This window comes from Physeter macrocephalus, chromosome 18, assembly GCF_002837175.3.
Source record: "Physeter macrocephalus isolate SW-GA chromosome 18, ASM283717v5, whole genome shotgun sequence".
Lineage (NCBI taxonomy): Eukaryota > Metazoa > Chordata > Mammalia > Artiodactyla > Physeteridae > Physeter > Physeter macrocephalus.
In genome coordinates this window covers 47,026,988-47,052,719 of record NC_041231.1, presented here as the reverse complement: position 1 = coordinate 47,052,719, position 25,732 = coordinate 47,026,988, and the positions used below count along the sequence as shown (strand labels likewise).

The 25,732-nt window shown below is 41.8% G+C and overlaps 2 protein-coding genes and 3 non-coding genes across 6 annotated transcripts in view; 1 reads left to right on the top strand and 4 right to left on the bottom strand.

Moving 5' to 3' along the window:
* Positions 1-1,908: 1,908 nt before the first annotated feature.
* Positions 1,909-15,049, bottom strand: RPSA (ribosomal protein SA). Its single transcript, XM_007119574.2, has 7 exons — positions 14,972-15,049; positions 12,642-12,807; positions 11,610-11,728; positions 4,559-4,804; positions 3,610-3,738; positions 3,331-3,496; positions 1,909-2,067 (listed from the first exon to the last, which is right to left on the bottom strand). Exons 2-7 carry the CDS (start codon positions 12,772-12,774, stop codon positions 1,973-1,975), a joined length of 888 nt encoding a protein of 295 aa, XP_007119636.2. The 5' UTR covers positions 12,775-12,807; positions 14,972-15,049; the 3' UTR covers positions 1,909-1,972.
* On the bottom strand, positions 4,349-4,498 carry LOC112062492 (small nucleolar RNA SNORA62/SNORA6 family). Its single transcript, XR_002890756.1, has one exon. It is a non-coding gene; the product is annotated as a small nucleolar RNA SNORA62/SNORA6 family (small nucleolar RNA).
* LOC112062493 (small nucleolar RNA SNORA62/SNORA6 family) lies at positions 11,795-11,945 on the bottom strand. The gene has a single exon (XR_002890757.1). It is a non-coding gene; the product is annotated as a small nucleolar RNA SNORA62/SNORA6 family (small nucleolar RNA).
* Positions 15,050-15,156: 107 nt separating the features above from the next.
* The window catches only part of CASP14 (caspase 14), a 25,669-nt gene continuing 15,093 nt past the window's right edge, over positions 15,157-25,732 (bottom strand). Inside the window, exons 6-7 of one of the 2 annotated variants that reach the window (XM_028478508.2) lie at positions 23,289-23,398; positions 15,157-17,106 (exon numbers count right to left, since the gene is read on the bottom strand). In XM_028478508.2, the coding sequence (XP_028334309.1) occupies positions 17,017-17,106; positions 23,289-23,398 (200 nt within the window). In that variant the 3' untranslated portion in view covers positions 15,157-17,016. Of the gene's footprint in view, positions 18,941-23,288; positions 23,399-25,732 lie in introns of both variants that reach the window. The other variant, XM_007119573.4, reaches the window with a different exon arrangement.
* On the top strand, positions 25,040-25,174 carry LOC112062494 (small nucleolar RNA SNORA70). The gene has a single exon (XR_002890758.1). It is a non-coding gene; the product is annotated as a small nucleolar RNA SNORA70 (small nucleolar RNA).

Here is a 25,732-nt window from a genome sequence, read left to right as displayed (position 1 = left end):
TTCCACGGGTTGGAAAGTGGAGGTCCATACCTTTCACACAGCATGGGCTCCAAGAGACTCCATGGCCTCTGGTAAAGGGCCCCAAGTCCCAAGGGAGGGCAGAACCTCTCCCAGCTTGATGAGACTCCTCCTTCCAGAGGAGTTTCTTTGGGCTCTTTTGATTCTCCCCCAGTGATCCTCTCCCATTTTTCTCTCCTATAGCCTGATGCCTGTGATTTAGGCAAAACTTCACATTTACATCCTCACTTCTGATCCTAGAGACAATGGCATACTTAGCTTTATTACTGCCTCGCCCATCAAAATGTTAACTGCCATAGGGTCACAAGCTTCATTCACTGCTCTACCCCCAAGTGCTTAGAATCATGTCTGGTCCAGAGTAAGCACTTAATAATTGTTGATTATTGAATTATTTTACTTGAGATTCTTTGCAAAGGTAGAATTGGAAAATTCTCAGGTTATTCGTAAATGAAACCCACCGAACTTAGCATGGGTAGGAGTGCAGTAGGTTCTTCTCTACTAAATGAGTTCAATGTTTGGCATGTAGGTTTGGAGCATTTTTCACAGGTAGAGTTTGGTAATCTCATTCTTGCCTTGCACAAAAAGTGTGGATTGCTGAGGCAGGGTGAGAAGCACCATGGCAGTAGTGACATTTACCACTGCATACCTGTTTTATTTAAATATGGATTCCAACAGGATCCCTAATTGTTGAAGAGTACGATTTAAAACATCTGGAGAATCTAGGCATATATTTACCAAACAAAAGATGTGCAAAACCTCTAGAAGAAATTCTAAAATTTTATTGAGGGACATAAAAATGAGAATCTGGCAGGATGTAGATTGTTCATGGACTGAAAAACTCCAGTGAATCAGTCAGTTATAGTCACTAAATTAGAGTCAATGCAATCCCAAGTGGCTTTACACTGGAGCTGCACTAGGTTAAAAAATTTATGAGACAATGCAGAAGGTTCAATAATAACCATGACATTTGGAGAAACGGCAGGCAGGAAGACCGTGCTACCCATTGCTACAGTGGATTATAAAACTCCAGTAAACAGGAAAGACAGTGTGGCATTGGCCTGGGGACAGTCATCAGAGCACTGGGGAAAGAGAGGGGCCAAGATCACACCCTGCATTTTTGAGGCAGCAGTTCTGAGCAGTGAAAAGGACAGTGCTTTAGTACTAAGGGTTGTGGCTGTGTTTTCAGAGGATTTTATAGATGACTATGAAATCATCTGACATTATCTGGTGAAGCTAGAATTTGAAACCCAGAGAGGAAATTTCCGTACACCAGGATCTATCAAAAATGTTCAAAATAGCTCTGCTGCTAATGGCCAAAATATGGAAACAAGTCAAATGGCCACTGCAGTTAGAGGTCATGGATGATTCTTTAGGAACATGGCAAGAGGGGATGAAAAGCACAAAATAACAGAGGGAAAAGAAGCAAGTCACACAAGATATGATTCCATTTACAGGAAGCTCAAAAACTAAAGAATTCTTGATTTGATCATCTTACCCTTTCCAAAGGACTGAAGGAGAGAAGCTTGTGACTTCAGGAAGGAGCAGGGAGGGGAACAGGAAGACTTTCTCAGATCTTGGCACCTTCCTACTTGGTAACCTGTGTAATGGCTAGAGGCTTTAACTTGATCCTTACTCTCCAAGAATACACAGGTATGTCTGTCTTTCATGATCATCTGCATGTATATTTTACTCTTTAAAAAGTTATTTTTAAATTATATACTAACAAACAAAGGACAATGTGATACATTGCTCTGCATCACAGCTCCAAGATTATTCCCTGCTAAGGACACTTGGGCCCAGAAACATCATCTCTCGCCCAGAGCCACACAATAGGAACGAGCTGAGCAAGGCTTTCATCCCAGGCCTGTCCCATGAACTGAAATAAATGGACACAATGTTTAGAAACTGTTTATTTTCCATCAACCTATTTCCATTTTAATAGTGGAAGAACACCTTAAGACCACTCAGTGGTTGTTCCTACCCACTCAGTGGCCTGAGCAGTGGGAGCTGCAGACCAGTCCTCAGTGGCAGGCTGAGCACTCCAGTCTTCTGTTGAGAAAATACCAAAAAAGAAAAAGAAAAAGAAAAGCCATCAGCCCCATTCCCATAGTATTTTTGTCACCCCACCACCAGCAGCAATCTGCCTTGCATTCCAACAGATACTTCCAACAGATACACATTTCCAAAACACCTGAATTCAACCTGTCAAGTTATTAGCAAAGCTATGGCACACCGAGACAAAAACCTTTAATGCTAGTATGTGCGTGTGTATATGGGTGTGTGTGTATATATATATATATATAAAGTGTATGTATGTGTGTATATACGTACACATACATAAACTAAGTGCCCTACATACGAACCTTCAAGTTACGAACTTTCAAAAATGAGAAAGTGTTCGCATGTCCAATCACGTAAGTTAATTCACATGTCTGCTGTACACTGTCTTGTGCCTGCATCCTCTACAAGTGGTTGTACTTTTGTGTACTGTATAGAGCATACACAGTACTGTAGAGAGCACACAGTTACAGTATCTTTACTTCAAGCCCCGGATGTCCGGAAGCAAGTGTAAAAGCAGTGGTGATGTAGCTGGTACAGTACTGAGACATCACTGACTCGTTTTTTCAAGAGTAGACAGAACTGAATCCAGCAGGGAACCAGACCTGTGCCATCAAGGTCAGGCGTGAGTGAAATTACCCTCCATCTCTGATAGCTGATGACCTTTCAGCTCTACCATCTCCCTCCCACTCACTCGATGCCAGCCCCCGTATGCCAGCTGTTGTACTGTAAGATTAAAAATGTTTTATTTTGGGCTTCCCTGGTGGCGCAGTGGTTGCGCGTCCGCCTGCCGATGCAGGGGAACCGGGTTCGCGCCCCGGTCTGGGAAGATTCCCACATGCGTGAGCCATGGCCGCTGGGCCTGCGCGTCCGGAGCCTGTGCTCCGCAACGGGAGAGGCCACAACAGTGAGAGGCCCGCGTACCGCAAAAAAAAAAAAAAAAAAAAAGTTTTATTTGTTTTTATGTGTTATTTGTGTAAAGTGTTGTAAGCCTATTACAGTATAGTACTATATAGCCCATTGTGTTAGTCGGGTACCTAGGCTAACTGTGTTGGACTTAGGAATGTGCTCTCAGAATGGAACTCATTTGTACGTACAGGATTTACTGTATACGTATATATAAAGTGTGCGTATATATGCATGTATATATATAAAAAGTGTGCATACACATATACACACACATACATATACATTACACTGAAAACACAGAAGTTCTAAACCACCAGCCTGATGCCCTTGGATCTTGATACGTACCAGTGGGGAACTGCTGAATAGGCACAGAGGGCACCTGCACACCTTCGGACCAGTCCGCCACCTCAGGCTGAGTAGCAGTGAACTCAGGAGCTGGAGCAGTCCATTCACCCTGAAATTCCTCCTTGGTCACAGCCTTCTCAGCTGCCGCCTGTTCTTCCTTTTCAATCTGGTTTAGAAAAAGATTTTTTCGTTTATAGGGACTGACTTTACTTCCAAGAAGCACAGACTGAAGTGTCCAATTTGTTCATGTTACCACAAGCCTTTGTGGAGGAAGCTCACCTCTTCAGGATCTCTGTAGAAGTAGAGATCAGGCATGACCTCCCATGGGTGTTCACGGGAGATGGTGCCACGCATGCGCAGAACTTCCCGGGCAAGCATCCACCACATGAGACCCACTGAGTGAGCTCCCTGCAAGAGTGCCAGGTTATTAGAAAGTGATACTCGGCGAACCCCAAACAGCAAACACCTCCCATTCCACCTAACAGATGGGTCCCTTGGTACCATGTGAACAGACATGTCTTTTAGTTTAAAAGTGTTTATAGTACAGCAGAAACTAACACAACATTGCAGCAACTACACTCCAATAAAAAAAAAATAAGACTTTACTTATTTAACAAGATTATTCCATAACTGGTTCTCAACCTTGATTGCCACTGGAATGAATCATGGGGATTAATCACGACTCCACTCTAGACAACAAAATGAATTACCTGGGGTCAGTGCCCGAACACTGGTTGGTAGGAGGTGGAAAAAAAAAAAAACCAACCTCTTTGCCTGATTCTTTTGTGTAACCAGGGTTTTGTGACCAGTGACAAACCAGACTAATTTGAACCATATGCAACCCACCTTTTTAGGATCTTACATCAGGATACATCAAGTTAGTCTGAAAACAGAAAGGCCAAGTAATGCCTGAGAGGTCCAGGAGTAAGAAATAATGGAGAAAAGCAGAAGAAAACACAGGCCATTTTTAAAATGTTTTTTCATCTCTCCTTAAAGCTTTCATATATTAAAATCATACATTTGTAGCAAGTATTACTATCAAACTCCACTCATTGGGCCAGAGACCCTTGTGATGTTAGCGAAAAACTTGCCCCTCATGTAGCACACTACCTACACTTGTGAGTTCATCGGCCAGTGGCCTCAACTCCAAGCTCTAACAATGTGCAGAGGAATGTCTGTCTCTAGAGCACTTACTCTCCAGCTCTAGTTTAGATCATAAAATTGTTACCTTGTTGTTGCACGGGATGGCAATGTCCACATACCGCAGAGGAGAGTCTGTGTTACACAGAGCAATGGTAGGCAGGTTAACGTAAGAGGCCTCTGTGAGAGGCTGGTGGTCAGCCCTGGGATCAGTAACCACCAGAAGTCTTGGCTCCCGGAAGGCTGCCTGGATCTGGTTAGTGAAGGTTCCAGGAGTGAAGCGGCCAGCAATAGGAGTGGCTCCAGTGGCAGCAGCAAACTTCAGCACAGCTCGCTAGAACAATCAATATTAAGAGTTAACAGTGCTCCAGAGATGGTGCCATCTTGCAGAATTGCAGGAGTTCTGCAATTATAAATGGGTCAACACCAAGTTCTGTAATCACATGAAGCAGCCTATCTAGTCAGAACCTCCCGAAATCCTAAACACTCAAAACATCCAGTAATTCTTCTATATCCTTCACTTATTACATGAAAAATACTTCCAGTAAGCACTTGTGTACCGGTCAGATTTTGTCACAGCCAACCTATACAGAGCAGGAGTACACCCACCTTTCTTATCCTCTACCTTCCCCCTACAGAAAGCTTATTTCCTTCATCCCTTCAAAAATAGACTGCTTTTCTGCTATATTCCAAGCACTCAGCAAACATTGTGTGGACCAATCTAGATACTCAGTAAATTCTCGCTGAGGGAAGCACGGAATGCTCACTAAGTTCATTCTACAGCAGTAATTAAAACTGTCAACCATACATCAAACCAGAGTCCAGTCATAAGCCAGCCTCTGAGGGAATAACCCCGTTAACATACATCTGCAGGGGACTCCAATCAGGATAGTGGAGTAGAATGAGGTGGAACTCACCTCCTCCCACAACTACGTCAAAAATACATCTACAAATGGAACAAGTGTCACAGAACACCTACTGAACACTAGCAGAAGACTTCAAACACCTGAAAGGGCAAGAAAGATCTCCACGTAACTGGGCTGGACAAAAGGAAAAAGAAGAGGAATCAGGATGGGACCTGTGCCCTGGGAGGGAGGTGAAGAACAGGAAAGGCTCCCACACCCAGGGAAGCCCCCTCAACGGTGGGGAGGATCAACTGGGACAGAAAGGGAGCTTCTACGGCTCAGACAACTGGCTTGCGGTAGGCATAACAGAGACCTGCACGCCCCAGCCTGAGATGCGTGTCCGTTAGTACAGGTGGGGGCTGAGTGCTGTTTTAGAGGACAGACCCAGAGAGATGACTGGTGTTGGCTGTGCAGAGACAGCCTGAAGGGGCTGGAGAGTGGCACAGCCGCAACCAGGAGTGTTCGTGGAAAAAGGCCAGGCCCACCACAGAAGGGAAGCACCACTGTTAAGTGGCATGTGAAAGAAGAAGTGGGGTCGCCAGTGCAGCCTCCTTCTCCACTCACCAGCCCCAGCGCCAACAGCCGGCTCAGTGGACCCAGGAGCAGACGCCAGCAAGTTGCCAGGAACAGAGGCAGGGCTGAAACTGCAGCTGAGCCCCAGGGGCCACCCAACTTAGGAAGCAGGCTGAAATCTCTCCCCACGGTTGCATGAGCTGTGGATTTACACATCTGCTACCAGCTTTGTAAACTCAGCTCCTGCGGGACATCCAAATGGACCAGTGCTCCTACAACCAGGACAGGTCTTACCTAAGCAGCTGTGGGCTTTGAGGGCACGGGCACACGGGGGCTGGGCCAGGGTCTGAGCTGCCTCCATAGCTCCTACAGGGGGTCCGGGTGTGCGACTACTGCTGTCCTGGCACTTGACTTCAGTGGATCTGCACAGGTGGCCTTGTGAAAACAACACCTGAAGGACACCAGGGCTGACTGCCAGCATTCCCCGGGTTACGATGGTGGGGCCGAGGGCAGTGCCAACAGCACAATGGGTGACAGGTGGCACCACAGAGCACACTCGCCAGTGAACAGCTCCAGCAGAGAAAGACGCAGTGGCTCCTCTCCCAGTGGAAACACTCCAATCCAGCCCTTATGCCACAGCTCAGCTCTGGGGGCTTCTACTCTATAACAACAACTAGGGAGCATACCCTGCCCGACAGGGTAGTGACAACCACAGAGTAATCAACATCCAGTGCGGGCTCTACTCACCGCACCAGTCACACCTCCTGGCAAGGGGATGATGGCCACCATACACTGAGGAAAGAGGCAGCAGGCATCCACAGTAAAAACCACCCTCGCACCCAAAATGTTAAACCCAAAGAGGCTATACAGTGACATTCCCACATAAAAACAGCCCTCCAAGGGACTTCCCTGGTAGCGCAGTGGTTAAGAATCCACCTTCCAATGCAGGGGACGTGGGTTCGATCCCTGCTGAGGGAACTAGATCGATCCCACATGCATGCCTTAACTAAGAGTTCGCACGCCACAACTAAGAAAGACCAAGAGCAACCAAAATAAAATAAGTTTTAAAAAATAAAAGCCCTCCAACACCACAGTAGATAACTGTTTCTCAACTCATAGAGCAAGAGAAATATAAGTAAAATGAAGAGACAGAGGAACCACTCCTAATTAAAAGATCAAGAGAATTCCCCTGAAAGAACAAACGAAAAAGACTTCTGAATGTACTAGACATCGAGTTAAAAAAGGAAATAATGAAAAACTGAACAAATTGAAAAAGACTATCAACAGAAATGCAGATTACTGTGAAAAGGAACTAGAAATTATTAAGAACCAAGAAAAATCAGAAAATTCATTTGCAGGGACAAAAGCTGAACTAAAGGCAATGCATAGCAGAATGAATAATGCAGAAGAATATTATCTGGAAGACAGTGATCTATCTTCAGAAGAAAGTGATTTGGAAGATAGAATAATGGAAATCACCCAATCAGAACAGCAGACAGAAAGCCAAATGAAAAATGAAAGCAATATAAGGGACCTATGGGATAATATAAAGCATGCCAATCTACACATAATAGGGATCCCAGAAGGAGAAGAGAAAGGGGATTGAAAATGTATTTGAAGAAATTATGGCCGAACACTTCCCAAACCTAAAAAAGGAAACTGATATCCAGGTACAGGAAGCATAGAGCATCCCAAACAAGATAAACCAAAACAGACCTACACCAAGATGTAATTAAAATGCCCCCCCGCCAAAGGATTCTAAAGACAGCAAAAGAAAAAGAGTTAATTACAAGGGAACCCCCATAAGGCTTTCAGCTGATTGTAGGCCATAAGGGAGTGGCAACATATATTCGAAGTCCTGAAAGGGAAAAATCTGCAACTCTACCCAGCAAGATTATCATTTGGAATAGGAGAATTTCCTCAGACAAGCAAAAACTTAAAGAATACAGCAATACTAAACCTACCCTAAAATAAATAATGAGAAATCTTCTCTAAATAGAAAAGAATCTATAGGAAAGGGAAAAAAAAAAATCAGTTGGAAAGTAAATCACTTAAATAAGACAGTAAACAGATTTTAAAAAGAAAAAATTTCTCTTAAAGCGATGATAACCACTTAAAGCAAAAGGATAAACATGAAGATGTAACAGAGGACATCAAAATCACAAAATGTGGGGGATGAAAGAAAATGTAGATTTGTTTTCTTCTAGAAAGTGAGCCTGTATGACTACCAGTCTAAGTCAAGTTGATATAGGAAGGGGTTAACATATTTGAAAAACAGAGTAACCACAAATCAAAAACACAATAGATTCACAAAAACCAAGAAGAAAACAAAAGCACAATACAAAAGAAAATCATCAAACCACAAAAGGAAAAACAAAAAGAAAGAGACAAAGAAGAAATAAAAAGTCAACAGGAAAACAATGTTTAAAATAGCAATAAAATTACCTTAAATGTCAATGGACTAAATGCTCCATCAAAAGACACAGAACAGCGGATTAGATTAAAAAAAAAAAAAGAGCCTACAATATGCTGCCTACAAGAGACACACTTTAGGGCAAATGACACACGTAGACTGCAAGTGAGGAGCTGGAAAAATATTGCATGCAAACGGAAATGACAAGAAAGTGCTGGTCGCAATACTCATCAAACAAAACAGACTTAAAAAAAAGGCTACAAAGATAAAAAAGCACACGACATATGGTAAAAGGATCAATAAAAGGAGAGGACACTATACTCATCAACATGTACCCAAATACATAAAACAAATATAAACATAAAGGGAGAAACTGACAGGAATACACTAATAATAGGAGACTTTAACACCCCATTCAAATCAACGGACATATCTGGGAGAGAGAAAGTAAGGCAACAGAGATCCTAAATGATTAACAATAGACTTAAGACATTTTCAGCACATTAGCGCCAAAAAAGCAGAATATACATTCTTTGCAAGTGCACACGGAACATTCTCTGAGATTGACCACATACTAGGGCTAAGACATCTTCAGGACATTACAGCCAAAAGCAGAATATACATTCTTTTCAAGTGCACACGAACATTCTCTGAGATTGACCACATACTAGGGCACAAAATAAGCCTCAACAAATTTAAGAGCATAGACATTATTCCAAGCATCTTTTCTAACCACAACTGCATGAAACTAGAATCAACCACCGAAAAAGAAAGAAGAAAAAAACAACTGCATGGGAGACTAAACAACATGCTACTAAGAAACCAGTGGGTCAACAATGGAATCCAAGAAATTAAAAAATGCCTTGAGGCAAATGACAATGAAAACACAAAATCTATGGGATATAGCAAAAGCAGTTCTTAGAGGTAAGTTCACAGCAATACAGGCCTTTAAGAAACCAGAAACATCTCAAACAAGTCAGCAAAAGGAAGGAGATAATAAAGATCAGAGAGGAGGGACTTCTCTGGTGGTGCAGTGGTTAAGACTTGCGCTCCCAGTGCAGGGGGCCAGAGTTTGATCCCTGGTCAGGGAACTAGATCCCACAGGCATGCCACAACTAAGGAGCCCGTGTGCCACAATTAAGCTCATGTGCCACAAGTAAAGATCTGGTGAGCCACAACTAAGACCCAGCATGACCAAATAAATAAATATTAAAAAAAAAAAATCAGAGAGGAAATAAATAAAATAGAGATTAAAATAAAACAAAGATTTGGTTCTTTAAAAGGGTAAACAAAATCGACAAACGTCTGGCCAGGATCACCAAGAGAGAAGACCCAAATAAAATAAGAAATGAAAGAGGAGAAACCACAACTGATACCATTACAAACAATTATATGCCAACAAAAAAACATTAACAATTATATGCCAACAAACTCGACAAACAAGAAGAAACAGACATCTTTCTAGAAACATAAAGCCCACCGAAACTAAATCAAGAAATAGACAACTTGAACAGCCTGATTACTAGAAATGAAACAGAATCTATAATTAAAAAGCTTCCTTCAAACAAAAGTCCAGGACCAGATGGCTCCACAGGCGAATTCTACCAAATATACAAAGAACTGGGAGAAAATATTTGCAAATGATGTGACCAACAAGGGCTTAATTTCCAAAATATACCAACAGCTCATACATTTCAATAACAAAAAAAACAAACAACTGAACTGGGCAGAAAACCTAAATAGACATTTCTCCAAAGAACTACAGATGGCCAAGAGGCACATGAAAAGATGCTCAACATTGCTAATTATTAGAGAAATTCAAATCACTACTACAATGAGGTACCACCTCACACTGGTCAGAATGGCCATCATGAAAAAGTCTACAAATAATAAATGCTGGAGAGGGTATCCTTACCCTCTAAAGAGTACCCTCTAATCCTGTTAGTGGGAACGTAAACTAGTGCAGCCACTATGGAAAACAGTATGGAGGTTCCTTAAAAAACTAGAGTTGCCGTATGACCCAGCAGTTCCACTCCTGTGCATATACCCAGACAAAACCGTAATTCGAAGATTCAGGCACCCGAATGTTCACAGGAGCACTATTTACAATAGCCAAGACATGGAAACAACTGAAATGTCCATAGACAGATGAATGGATAAAGACGATATGTGTATAAACAGCGGAGTACTCAGCCATTAAGAATTAAATAATGCCATCTGTAGCAACATGGATGGACCTAGAGATTATCACACTAAGTCAAGTAAGACAGAAAGAGAAAGACAAATATCGTATGACTTCACTTATATGTGGAATTTAAAATACAACACAAATGAACACATCCATGAAAGAGAAAAATAGAACAGACTTGTAGTTGCCAAGGGGGATAAGGGATGGGGGAGGGAAGGACTGGGAGTCTGGGATTAGCAGATGCAAACTATGCTATATAGGATGGATAAACAAGGCCTTATTGTATAGCACAGGGAACTATATTCAATATCCTGTGATAAACCATAATGTTAAAGAATATGAAAAAGAATATATGTATATGTAACTGAGTCACTTTGCTGTACAGCATAAATTAACATAACACTGTAAATCAAATACTACACAATAAAAATTTTTTAAAAATGAAATTCAAAAAGAGCATCTTACTATCAGTACATAATTTAAAAACTGTCAAAATCCAAGTCAAATTTTTTAAAATTAGAAACAGGGTGAATGAAATCCTTTTAAGAGCTTTAATGCTTTTATAAAAAGCATGTTTTTAAAAAATCCATTAGTTTTCCTAGCAGAAGAAAATAATTATCAAGATAGAAATGGGACAAAAAAGACTAAAGTTTTACCTTACTTGCCATTAAAAAATATTAAGCTATTTTTTATTCATTTAAGCTGGCAAAGATTATTACTCTTGCTTGTGAGACAAAGACTGGGGGTACCCTACCCTCAGAAGACCTTCCTGAAATATTCTGAAGTTAACATTTAATTTTTTTTAACCCAGTATTTCATCATTTTAAATATAAAAAGCTCACTGCAGAAAAACGTGGTGAGCCACTTTAACAGGGTCATTTCTTGATATTTAGTGGCACAAGAAAACACAATGACATAAAAACATGAACCTTGATATACTGTCAGATGCAAAGTGATAAATATACGAAATGGTTGAATTTTGGCAATTCCTCTGACTCAAGGCAATTTCAAATGATTTCTCAACAGTGAAATTACGGGTTATTTTTTTTTTATGCTTTTCTATACATCCCAAAACATCTTTAGGTTTTATAACAAAAACCAAGCATATTGTTCCACAAACCTGGCCAGTATTCCTGGAGGATATGACACTGACATCAGCTGGGTTTTCAATGGCAACAATGGCACGAGCTGCCAACAGAAGCTTCTCCCAGGTTCTCTTCAGATTTATGATGTAGATGCCTAGACACAAGGTTTGTTAACACCTAGCCAAACTTTAAAAGTTAACATTCTTCTAAAAAGCTGAATGCATGTGGCAGCGAGTACTATCAAACTCCAGTCATAGAGGAAAGCTCTACTGGTGTTAGCGAAAATCCTGCCGTTAATATAGCACACTTCCGACACTCAGAAGTTCATTGGCCAAGACTGGCCTCCACTCTGAGCTTTAATAGTGTGCAGCCTTGATTCAGTAGGCAAAGTGCACCTGCTCCCTACTCTTCCCCTGTACTAACCCGCCGTCAGACCCCCCCATGCAGAATCCAACAAGCCCTTACCTACTTCTGGCCTCTTACCACTCTTTTCCTCTTATCTTCTACCTTGATGTCAGATTCATCCCAAACTCCTTTAAACCCTGCCACTCACACACATAATTCCTTCAGTGGTTCTAAGCTGAAGAACTTAATGCCTTCCATATTCTCATCACAACCTACATTCCCTTTTCTGATACATTCAAGCAAGCCAAATTCCCATCTGTGGCTTTTTCTCTCAGAATTCAGCTTTACAAACCTGTATCAGTAGCCACAACATATAAGGCACTATGGGAGATAAGTTATTAGCAACTAACCTAACCAGCTTCCTCTTTATGTTTACATCATGCTTCTTCATGGCCCAACCCAGGTCACATAACCTAGCAATAGCCACTCTTCCATTGGAGTCCAAAAACCTTTCCTTCCAAAAATAACCAGAGCACTTTTACTCAGTTTTAAAACTTCTTACCCATGTAAAGATCTAGTTTCATCTGTTACTTAGTGAGAGCCCTCCAAGGCTGATATTTTAGAAATCACTTCACTCAGCACTACCCATCAGAACAGAAGCATCAAAATTTGTCCTTATAGCTGGGATGACCAAGAAAAAGACCCCTAAAGCAATGACTGACCATCACTTTTCCTTTTGTAGATGTACTGTTCCATTTGGAAGTCAAGGTTGGTGCCACCTAAGTGGGTTCCTGCTGCAAGGAATTTGAGGACATCCTCCTCCTTCATTTGCAGGACATCAAGGGCTCCGGACATTGTGAAAGTTTCCCTTTAAGTTACGACGGGAATCTGAAAAACAATAGTTAACAAAAGTCCTTTACACTCCATGACAAGTGGGATGAGGTAACAGGTGCATTCTAACTCCTCCTGAGAGTCAAATGACTCAATGTTTAAATCAAACCATCTTGACAGATGAATGGATAAAGATGTGATACATATATACAATGAAACACTACTGAGCCATAAAAAAGAATGCCATTTGTAGCAACATGGATTCAACTAGAGATTGTCATAGTAAGTAAATCAGAAAGAGAAAGACAAATACCATATGATATCACTTACATGTGCAATCTAAAATATGACACAAATGAACCTATCTATGAAACAGGACAGACAAAACAGACTTGGTGGTTGTCAAGGGGGAGGGGTGGAGGGGGAGGTAGGGATTAGCAAATGTAAAACTTTTATATACAGAATGAATAAACATGGTCCTCTTCTATAGCACAGAGACCTATATTCAACACCCTATGATAAACCATAATGGAAAAGAATATTAAAGACATTGTATAATATGTATACATATGTATAACCTAATCACTTTGCTATATAGCAAAAATTAACACATTGTAAATCAACTATACTTCAATAAAAAATATTGATAAACTTGAAATAAACATCTAACCACAGACCATACCTCCTAGTGTCAGGCACTGGGCTTAGTCTAGTGGGATGAGACACATGAACACCTTGTAAAATATACCACACCTTGTAAAATTGCTGGAAATCCTGCTAAAGAGTGTTATGGAGATGAACAAAACACCCAGATAATGAAACTAAACGAAAATAGTGAACTGAGACTTAATACTTCTCAAGGTACTTGAGACTTAGACGAGGAACAGCAGCCATGTTCAAGACTATTCTAAAGCTAGGCAAAGGTGGTGAAGTTTATTTTCAAGCCGACTGAAGCTGGGAGCTTTGGCATTACTTCTCCCTGCGATTACAACTAGTTTTCCTCAAAATCAGGCGGGAAAGACAGGGCTGGACCCAAGAACAGCCTCCTCAAACAGACATTAGGCAAAAAGCAAAGCCACCTCGTTTTGCACTTAATGAGACCACGAAGCACGGAGGAATGGCGTCAGCAACAAGAACGTAAATCAGACTTTGATTAAACTGACACCTTAAGAGGGAACCCTGACCATAAAACCCAGAGAGCTTGGCCGAGCACACAGCCTGCAGGTGACTGCTGTACAACCTCACACGCCTGGCGCTCGACTAGCAAGGGAAAAAGGCTCTTAGAGCGCAGGTGCGGTGGCTTCTGGAGGCGGACGGGGAAGAGCAAAAACTGATGTAACCAGGTGAAATCAAAATCCCACTCCGATTCTCCCAACAATGAGTATTCCGCCCCTAAACCAAGAAATATGCGCCCATTCAAAGAATTAAAGTGAAATAAAAGGCGTGGGGGGGGTGTCAGAAAAACCCCTCGATGCGCTCCTCACGAGTGAGGACGCCCGCATTCTTCTCCGAGTATGTACTTTCGCTTCTGCTCCTTCATAAATTGCTTGTTCCTCTCTACACCTCAGTCCCTTTTTTTTTAATAATTAAATTTTTTTTTTTCTTTTAACACCGCGAGGCATGCGGGATCTTAAGTTCCCCGACCTGGTATCGAACCCGCGGCCCCTGCAGTGTAACAGCGGAGTCTTAACCACTGGACCGCCGGCGAAGTCCCTGTATGTGCCTTTCTTTGCGTCCCCTGTCCGAAATCTTTTGGGCAAGTAGAATAAGAATCCGGACCTTTAATTTAGCGTATCCGGCATCAAAAATCTCGCCAAGAAGCTTAAATCTTGAACGGAATACCACGAACGGGGAAAACAGACCAACCCAACCAGCTGGAGGAAACTGGAGCCTAGGTCTCTGGGTTTACCGCCGAGTGTCGGGACCCGAAGCGACCGTAGCGCGCTGCGTAGGCCGGTCTCTCTACACCCCCAACCACCCGCACCCCAAATCGGGCCCTCCGCGGCTGGAGCGCGACCTCCGCCGGCTCCCGGGGCCTTGTGGGAACGCGCGGGCCCGAGCCCGGCCACATGCAGGCCGCCAGATCCGAGGGGGAGCGCGCCGAGCCGAAGACAGACGCGCTCCACCTGCAGGCTTCCACCCAGGTGCTCGCACCACTAGTCGCGGCAAGAAGCTCGTCCTGGTGCCCCCGGGGTACGCCCCGACGCCACATGCTACTCACCAAGAACAACGCCGTATGGACCCTTATTTGGCACGGAAAGAACGCGCGGGCGGAAATGACGTCCTTATATAGTCCGCCTCCAGCCAATGACAACGAAAGGCGAGCGGAAGCGCTAACAAGGCGGGCGTCGTGGGGGCGGGTCTTCCTCCGGAAGGCGGGCTGCGGCGCTGGCGCGGACGCTATCGAATGGCGGAAAGTGGGCGGGCCGGTTGGGACACGCAGTTTGCGACCAGGGACGCGGGCCGGAAGTCAGCCCGGCAGTCAGTCAGCCAGCCCGCCCGTATGTATTCGAGCTCTCGGCCAGCCTTCTGTACCTATCAACTTGAGCGGGTCCTTCACCTAAGCTGCAGTTTCCTCACATGGGAAGGGGTGTTGAACACCAGCCTGTATTGGATAAACAAAAGCTGGAGAAATTATTTTGCGTTTCTTGGAGGACAAGTTAGCAGTGTGTAATTCAGATTTTTAAAAAGTTATCCTACGGGAAGTTTCCCGGAAAAAAAAAAAGACTGCACAGGTGGTTTGCGTGAGAATTTCTTTCTCGTAGAAAAACTGCAATATCCATTACTAGTTAATATTTATTCCGCCCAATACTATGCAGCTGTTGAAAAATAATTAAAATACAAAAAGGAGTTGCAGGATGAGGGCGATTATTTTTAAAAATGAAGCCCTAGGCATTAAATGATTGTAAACAACCAACCAATAGCCAGATTATTAGTTATACAGTAGGTTTCAAGCCTGGCTGCGCTTAGAATCACTTGGAGAGCTTTTAAACATATGCCCAACTCCAAACCAAAAGAATTTAGATAATTTTAATGTGCAGCCAGGGTGAGAACTACGGATATACACGTAGAGAAACTGGGTAGGTTTTTGGCCTCATTTTTTTAGTGTTTCTTGAAATTTTCTATGAGGAACACAGGTTTTTAAACTGAAACAGAACCCCACTGCATTTAAATAAAGAGCTGACCTACAAGGAAAGGAGTAAATTTAGTCATGGCTTTAAGCATCCTTAGAAACTGCTGAAAATATCTGTAGACATTTTGGCTCGCAAAAAAAAAAAAAAAAGGGAAGACTTAAAAAGAATGGCTGGCTTTTAGGGACAGTGTTCTATCACTGCAGGACTTCTCTGGAGGGCATTCTGGGGCACTCCCAAACTATCTCAGCAGCTCCCTCCCCTGTGCACCATAGAATCTCCAGAATACTTCCATTATGACAACTAGGAAATGGTACTGTAATTACATTTAGGTTTTGTTTCTCCACAAAATATTTTTTTCCCACAAAATAACTTTGTCCTTGAGACGTGATCTGCATGATGAAAATATTCGGCAAGGAAGTGAGTTAACTCCAAAGGTGAAAACGTACTGTAGTGATAATAAGCCATGGTGAGGCGCCCTTGGCCTAAGAGGCACGTGTCAAAGGGCTGTAGCTCCCCAGCCACATGTCCTCCTCCCCACCTCAGCCTCCTAGTCTTCTGCACAAGTTTCTCCACTATTTTTTATTCATACACATTTTTAATAAAAATCTCAGAGCCTTCCTTTTGCAAACTTTGGTTCCTGGGGTCTGTATTTAAAAAATAAATAAACTGGGCTTAAAAATTTTTTTTCAAATATAAAATTGTGCCAGAGACTAGTTTTTTGGGCTATATTTCACATGGCATTGGATGGCTAAGACAGTCTCTACTGATTTGAAGCTGAGAGAATATGGGGCAGTTAGCTAGCCCCAGGCATCAAGTTCATCTTGGGCCACCTACCTTTCTAACCAGAATTCCTCCTTGCTCCTCTTCACCTGTTTGTCTGGTATCCAGTTGTCCTACAGTTTTCTCCACGACCCTTACCTGTAATGGTCTGAGCAGGGTTCCAAAATCACTTTTCCCTCCTTTGTCCCAAAGCCCTCATTCCATCAGTTAAGTGGTAATGGAATGGTCCCTTCTGTCCATCAAAAGCATTCTGTCTTAAAACTTTTCTCTATCACTTGGCACTTCATGTCTTGAATTAGTTCATGCTTTGGAATCCCAGCTTCACCACATGCTGTGACTCTGACCAAGTCACTCAACCTCTCCCAGGAAATAAGAGTTGTTGAGATTTCAGCTGCTGCTGTCCCCCCGAAACGAGCCTCTGGCCTAGAAATCCTCCAGAATCCTAGTGAATGAGAAGGCTCACCTGATGTTCATATTTTATGAACCAGAGACATTTTAATGCTCTATACAAAAACAAAGCTATATATCAAATATCAGAACTCAAAAGCTTAAAAATTAAATCACATGTATTTATACTTAAGAAATCACATTAACTAAAAAGGACACAATCATCCCTGAAATGGAGACAGGCCTGGAGATTCTGGATTGCTTCAGTTAATTTGGCTCTCAGTCTTCAGAGCATTCTCACCAAACACCTGCATCCTCATACAGGCGCATCAATCAGGCTCAGTCCAGTTTGTTACTCTAAAAACACTAGTCTACATACAGCTTTGCTTTATAGTGGGAGGGGACCCAAGTTGCACACTAAAGAATACACAGTATAGAGGAAGCACACAGTGAGAATGAAGGGCATTTCAGACAGAAAGGAGAGATTGAACTATGATATGATAATATATCCAAGAGTGTTTATCCACAGTCATTGATCCATAAGCCCGATTCTGTGAGACAGGATTATTAAGGGGAGGGCGAATTATGAGGACAAACAGGCAGTAAAAGAGTAGTGTAGATTAAGCCCGACGGAGAAAGACTTACAATATTCTCCTACGGGATTTTGGGGTATATCCAGCAGGCAGTGGGGAGTCAAAGGATTATGAACAATGGGATGGGTTTTATAAAGAGATTTAGGGGAAACTCAGGTTAACGTCCAACTTGTTGAGTTAAAGTAGCCATGAGACATCCACGTGTGTGGGGATAAGTAGCAAGTGGCTAGATATGCACAGAGGTCTGAGGGATGGATAAAATAATTAAAAGACAGGGATCAGTCACTCACTCAATGCTCATTGCATGGCTTCTCTGTGTCCTAAGGCACGGATGGAAGCTAGGATGCAGCCATGAGTGAGACACACAGCCTCTGCCTCTCGGATCTTACGACTGAACTGGAGAGAGAGATTAAACAGCCACTAGACAGTCATTTCAATGCTACAGAAGAGAAGCAGAGGGTATCTGAGCACTTAGAAGAAGCTAACCTAGCATGAGGGTCTGTGGAAAGATTCCCTGTGCAAGTGATGCTTGAACCAAACTCTGACGGATGGAGAGGACTTACCTATGTGGGGTGGAACAGAGGGTTCCAGGTGGAGAAAACAGCAGTTCAAACGTATGAGGCAGCAAGGAGGAAGCGGGGAAATGGATGGAAGGTGGAACACATGAAGGCATCAAGGGCACAGAGACATCCAGGTAAGACTTGAGAATGGCTTACGGAGTCAAGGAGGAGATCAGACTGACTGCAGAAAACAATCTGGGTAAATAAGGTGAAACAGAGGACAAGACCACACACAGGCAATTCTTGACTAAGCCAAGAAATTGAGGCTTAACACCAGCACCAAGCTGAGAGTGGAGAAGGTAGGGTGTAATCACCAAGAGAAACACAGGATAAAAACAGTACACAAATGGAGCTGGACGTCCATGTTTTGGTAACGGTTCAGGAAAACGTTTTTTTCAGAAAACAGTGCTCTTTAAAAAAAAAAAAAAGTCAAATTATTTACAAGTTATCAAGTAAGCATAGTTAAATCTTAGAAAAATAATATATATATATATATATACAAAACAAATTGGACAAATACAACCAATGACAAAAATAATGCAACATGGTAACCATTAGTACAATGCTACAAATGCTCACAGCTCTTTTCAAACTCTACTGTAAAGCAGTCCTTGTTTTTTTAATCTTCCTGATGTCAAAAGTATACAAATTTAGTTAAAGTTGACTCCATTACAAGTGATACTTTTATTGGTTCATTACGAAGATTAAATTCACGGTGCACCACTCTGTTATTCACCTGTAAGATAAAAGCACAAACTGTCCAAAAGAATGTAAAGCCCTCAGCAAAAGCCTCTTAGTAAAGCCCACAGAAGGAGACTGGCAGAATTCTCTGACTGCACCAGGAAAACAATGCAGACACCACCCACCAAGTGCTTGAAGGCATCGAGTGGCTGCGTGCACAGACCCGGGTTCAAGTCAACTTGCCCCTGGGCAACATCAGGCAAGATAGTACCCTTCTCTGAGCCTTGGTAACTCATGGCATATGAAAGCATTGGATTATGTTTTGTCCAGAGTATCCAATAGCTCTATTAATTCCAGTGCTGCTTGTAACCCTACCATCTGCTGCCTCACTAAGCTCTAAGTGCCTTTAATGCAAAGGTTGCATCATGCTCATTTTTGGACTTTCTTGCCAGTGTCTACTCAGCAAGTGCTTTAAAAATGAACAGTGTTGGGACTTCCCTGGCGGTGAGTGGTTAAGACTCCACGCTTCCACTGCAGGGGTGCGGGTTCCATCCCTGGTTGGGGAGCTAAGATCCCACATTTCAAAAACAAAAAAAAAAAGAAGAATGCTGTTCATACCATATGACCCAGCAATTCCACTCCTGAATACATATCCGAAAAAAACAAAAACACTAATTTGAAAAGATACATGCACCCCAATGTTCGTAGCAGCATTATTTACAATTGCCAAGGTATGGAAACAACCTAAGTGTCCATCAACAGATGAATGGATAAAGAAGATGTGATATACACACACATACACATACACACAATGGAATACTACTCAGCCATAAAAAAAGAATGAAGTTCTGCCATTTGCAGCAAGGTGGATAGACTTGGAGGGTATTATGCTAAGTGAAATAAGTCAGAGAAAGACAAATACTGTATGATATCACTTATATCTGGAATCTAAACAATACAACAAACAAGTGAATTTTAAAAAAAGGAAGCAGACTCACAGATATAGAGAACAAACTATTGGTTACCGTGGGGAGAGGGAAGGGTGCAGGGGTAATGTAGGCGTGGGGGGAGAAGGGTTATTATGGGATTATATGAAAACGTGTGAAACTTTTGAAAATTGTAAAGCACTATAGAATTTAAAGAATCTTTCATTCAGTTAAAAAATATAGGCTTTCAATTTTAAAAAAAAGAATGCTGTTCAGTAAAGACTTAATGAACACCAGTCAGCAAAACAACTTTCACTTAGCATTAACTAAAATGGATTTCTACTTACGGTAGGTTAAATCTGTCTTTATTATTACATTTTATTGAGATGCTGACAAGAAACTATTTTCTTAAAGAGAGAAATTGAGCAATATAAGAGATTTGGAAATATGGTTAGAATGACTGTCAAAATTGTCTATACTCCTTCCATTTAACATTTTTCCCCCCAAGAGCTTACCTTAAAATGAGATGAATACCTCAACATAATAAAGGCCATATATGACAAACCCACAGCCAACATCATTCTCAATGGTGCAACAAAGAGAATAAAATACCTAGGAATAAACCTACCTAAGGAGACAAAAGACCTGTATGCAGAAAACTATAAGACACTGATGAAAGAAATTAAAGACAATACAAACAGATGGAGAGATATACCATGTTCATAGATTGGAAGAATCAACATAGAAAAACTGAAACCATTTGTTCTAAGATCAGGAACAAGACAAGATTGCCCACTCTCACTGCTATTATTCAACATAGTTTTGAAAGTTTTAGCCACAGCAATCAGAGAAGAAAAAGAAATAAAAGGAATCCAAACTGGAAAAGAAGTAAAATTGTCACTGCTTACAGATGACATGATATTATACATAGATAATCCTAAACATGCTACCAGAAAACTACAGGAGCTAATCAGTGAATTTGGTAAAGGAGCAGGATACAAAATTAATGCACAGAAATCTCTTGAATTCCTCTACATGAATGATGAAAAATCTGAAAGAGAAATTAAAGAAACACTCCCATTTACCACTGCAACAAAGAGAATAAAATACCTAGGAATAAACCTACCTAAGGAGACAAAAGACCTGTATGCAGAAAACTATAAGACACTGATGAAAGAAATTAAAGACAATACAAACAGATGGAGAGATATACCATGTTCATAGATTGGAAGAATCAACATAGTGAAAATGACCATACTACCCAAAGCAATCTACAGATTCAATGCAATCCCTATCAAACTACCAATAGCATTTTACACAGAACTAGAACAAAAAAATTCAGTTTGTATGGAAACACAAAAGACCCCAAATAGCCAAAGCAATCTTGAGAAAGAAAAATGGAGCTGGAGGAATCAGGCTCCCTGACTTCAGATTATACTACAAGGCTACAGTAATCAAGACAGTATGGTACTGGCACAAAAACAGAAATATAGGTCAATGGAACAGGATAGAAAGCCCAGAGATAAACCCACACACATATGGTCACCTTATCTTTGATAAAGGAGGCAAGAATATACAATGGAGAAAAGACAGCCTCTTCAATAAGTGGTGCTGGGAAAACTGGACAGCTACAAGTAAAGGAATGAAATTAGAACACTTCCTAACACCATATACAAAAATAAACTCACAATGGATTAAAGACCTAAAGGTAAGACCAGACACTATAAAACTCTTAGAGGAAAACATAGGCAGAACACTCTATGACATAAATCACAGAAAGGACCTTTTTGACCCACCTCCTAGAGAAATGGAAATAAAAACAAAAAAAAAAAACAAATGAGACCTAATGAAACTTAAAATCTTTGGCACAGCAAAGGAAACCATAAACAAGATGAAAAGACAACCCTCAGAATGGGAGAAAATATTTGTAAACGAGGCAACTGACAAAGGATTAATCTCCAAAATATACAAGAAGCTAATGCAGCTCAATATCAAAATAATAAACAACGCAATCCAAAAATGGGCAGAACACCTAAATAGACATTTCTCCAAAGAAGACATACAGATTGCCAAATGGAGTATTACTCAGCCATAAAAAGAAACGAAATTGAGTTATCTGTAGTAGGTGGATGGACCTAGAGTCTGTCATACAGAGTGAAGTAAGTCAGAAAGAGAAAAACAAATACCATATGCTAACACATGTATATGGAATCGAAAAAAAAAAAAAAGTTCTGATGAACCTAGGGATAGGACAGGAATAAAGACACAGACGAAGAGAATGGACTTGAGGACACAGGGAGGAGTAAGGGTAAGCTGGGACGAAGTGAGAGAGTGGAATGAACATATATACACTACTAAATGTAAAACAGATAGCTCGTGGGAAGCAGCTGCATAGCACAGGGAGATCAGCTCGGTGCTTTGTGACCACCTCGAGGGGTGGGATGGGGAGGGTGGGAGGGAGATGCAAGACGGAGGAGATATGGGGATATATGTATACGTATAGCTGAATCACTTTGTTATACAGCAGAAACTAACACAACATTATAAAGCACTTACCCCCTAAAAAATAAAAAATAAAAAATAAAAAATAAAGCACTTACCCTCAAATAAAGATGTTTAAAAAAAGATGAGGTGAAAAGGAGTTTTGAAAGCTGTTAAGCATCATATGTAAAGCATTAAACAATTTTTTAAAAGAAATAAAAATATCTACCATAACTTGGGGAGATAAGGAGTAAGTAATCCTATATAACTGTGGTTAAGGCATGAGCTCTAGAAGTGCTCTGCCTGGGTTGGAAAGCCAAGGTTGCTTTCCATCTGTAATAGGAGATGGGAATCCCAGTAGCTGCCTGAGAGCTGTTGAAAGACTTAATGTGTTAATATCTGTGAAGCGCAGGGAACAGCAACTGGCACAGAGTGAGACCTGCCGTGGGTGTTAGTGTTGCTGTTACTGTGTTCATTTACAACCTCTTCTAATTAGCTCTCTTTAGGAATAAAACCCCCAGATTACGCAGAAAATTACTCTTCAATGCTGATATGATAAACCACTATCATCAAGCCCTCCTCCAAACTACGGTTCGTGTATAAATCTGCTGCAATTCTTGGCCACTCATTCAGTGAACATTTAGACAAATGTGAGCTTCTTCCTTGAAGAAGCCTTTAGGTTCTCCCCTCTCCCTGCGGGGAGGCTAAGTCAGGCCGGCAGGACCGCAGAGCAAGCAGAACTTCAAAGCTCACCTAAAATCCAACTCACTCATGTACCGATGAATAAAGCGTCACTCTCAGTTTCCCTTCACACCTGGCTCGGCCGTGACCTCTGCGACAGTCCTCTTAATGCACCATCAGCCTGCTGTTTCCAAACAACTTCTCACCGTCTCTCACGCTTTCTCGGGCTTAAGTCAATCTTCTTGTGAAAACGTTCTCATCAAGTGCATTAGCTTTAGACAGAATGGAGCACATGTTCACTTGGAATTTACTTACTTTGGTGAAGAAGTCAGCAATGTGCCACTTATTTCCATACTGTTTAAAGACTTCGGTCATTGCTTTGATCATCACAGAGCCGGTGCGGGGGTCCCGTAAAGCCACATGATCTACAAAGGAAAAAAGTCATTTCATCCATTTTCCTCCTCTAACTTACAGCAAACTTGTTCTTTGACCCATAGTTAAAACCTGGAAAATGGCTTTGAATCGAGAATAAAGAAACACTTGCATTAAGACACAATCACAGAGAACTCATGTGATCAATAGCACATAACCTCACAAGAGGACATTCTTTTTATGTGCATTTTTAAAATACAACTTTTCAAATATACAAAAAAGTAGAAAGCAAAGTTTAACAACCCCCCATATAATCATCCCTCAGATCCAAGAGTTATCATTTTGTCATATTTGCTTTACTTATTCCTTTTCTATTTTTTTTATTGCTGACTTTTGCTCTAGCATTTTAAGCTAAATCGCCCTAAATACAACCATATGGAATTTATTTGGGGGTATTCAAGAGTTTACTGAAATTATCTTTATTATTAGACTGAAAAACATGAAATATGCCTATATAGTGTGGAAATTCAATGGGAATATTAAAATTGCACGCTCTCATAGTAAACCTGGGTTGGAACAGAAAAAATATGGGACATCTTTCAACCCCAGGGTAGACAAAAGTTTCTTTTGTCTACACAACACAAAAATCATAAGCCATAGAAGAAAAAAAGATGATGAATTGGACTTAAAATCTAAAACTTTTGTTTTTGGGCAGGCGAGAATTCTACCACTGAACCACCAATGCTTATAAAACTTTTGCTTTTTGAAAGACATCATTAAGAAAATGAAAAGCCAGTCACAGACTGGGAGAAAATATTTTTAACTCATACCACAGAAAGGACTTGTATTCAGAATATATACAGCTTAATAAGAAAACAAACAACCCAATGCAACATTGGGCAAAAGAAGATACATGATGGCCAATAAGCACATGAATAGATGGTCAAAAAAACTGAAAGGTGATGGTCATACAAATTGATAAAAAAATATTTTTTTCTTTCTTTTTTTTTTTTTTTGGCTGCGCTGTAAGAGCGGCTCATGGGATCTTAGTTCCCCGACCAGGGATTGAACCCAGGCCCTCAGCAGTGAGAGCACAGAGTCCTAACCACTGGACCGCCATGGAATTCCCTCCTTCTTAAATAACCACAATTACTAATGGGATGTGTGCCCATTTTGGGCACTGCATGACTTCTCAACCTAGGATACCGCCATGGTACTTGCTTTCTGGCTCAGCGAACCTCCAAAACCTAAATACCACCAAAATATGATATCAAAAAGAACAAAGCACGATCTAATTTTTGGAACCATACCTCACCTGAGCTGGTGGTTCACAGAATTAAGTATAGCTGTGTGACTTCACTGTGGCCCCCTGATCTGGAGACCGCAGCACTAGGGTGTATACCCAGAAGTGAAATTGCTGGGTCGTGGAATAAACAAACTTTCTAGGTATCACACATTGCTCTCATCAATGGTATATAGTAGTACCCGTTGCCCCCCATCCCCACACATATTTGGTACTGCCTCATCCAATCAGGTAAATATGAGTGACCCAAGGGAATTCCCTGGTGGTTCAGTGGTTAGGACTCCAAGCTTCCACTTCAGGGGTCACAAGTTTGATCCCTGGTCGGGGAACTAAGATCCCACATGCCACAACCAAAATAAAAAATAAATTAATTAAAATTTTAAAAAAATATTTGCAGCCAATTAAGCCAACTGTGCTCTTCTCCCCATGGGGGCCCGGTGCGCAATGGCTGCAAATAGCAGTCTCCTCAGTAGTGTATGCAGCCTGTTGCCTGTATGGGTTGCCCTAAGGGACCTTGGAGACAGCCCTTTCCAGTGGACATCAATGACTGGCATGCTGTCCCCAATCCAGGCTCCAGACGGGTATGCGCAGTGCCTTTGGAAAGCCCCAGGGTGCAGTGGCCAGGGTCCACATTGGCCAAGTCATAATGTCCATCCGCACCAAGCTGCAGAACAAGGAGCATGTGATTGAGTCCCTCCGAAGGGCCAAGGTCAAGTTCCCTGGCCGCCAGAAGATCCACATCTCCAAGAGGTGGGGATTTACTAAGTTTAATGCAGATGAATTTGAAAACATGGTGGCAGAAAAGCGGCTCATCCCGGATGGCTGTGGGGTCACATACATCCCTAATTGCGGCCCTCTGGACAAATGGCGGGCCCTGCACTCACGAGAGCCTTGGCGCTGTCCCCTCCTTACTCGTGCCCACCAATAAATCCTACTTTCCTGTCAAAAAAAAAAAAATTAAAAATAAAAAGAACTGGGGGGCTTCCCTGGTGGCGCAGTGGTTGAGAGTCCGCCTGCCAATGCAGGGGACATGGGTTCGTGCCCCGGTCCGGGAGGATCCCACATGCCGCGGAGCGGCTAGGCC

Excerpts from the sequence above, each read along its gene's own strand:
- RPSA (XM_007119574.2), bottom strand. The coding sequence starts at position 12,774 with ATGTCCGGAGCCCTTGATGTCCTGCAAATGAAGGAGGAGGATGTCCTC. Across the intron at positions 3,739-4,558 it reads CCATCCCGTGCAACAACAAG|GGAGCTCACTCAGTGGGTCT; the intron begins GTAACAATTTTA and ends GCACTCTTGCAG. Across the intron at positions 2,068-3,330 it reads TATTCAGCAGTTCCCCACTG|AAGACTGGAGTGCTCAGCCT; the intron begins GTACGTATCAAG and ends TTTTCTCAACAG.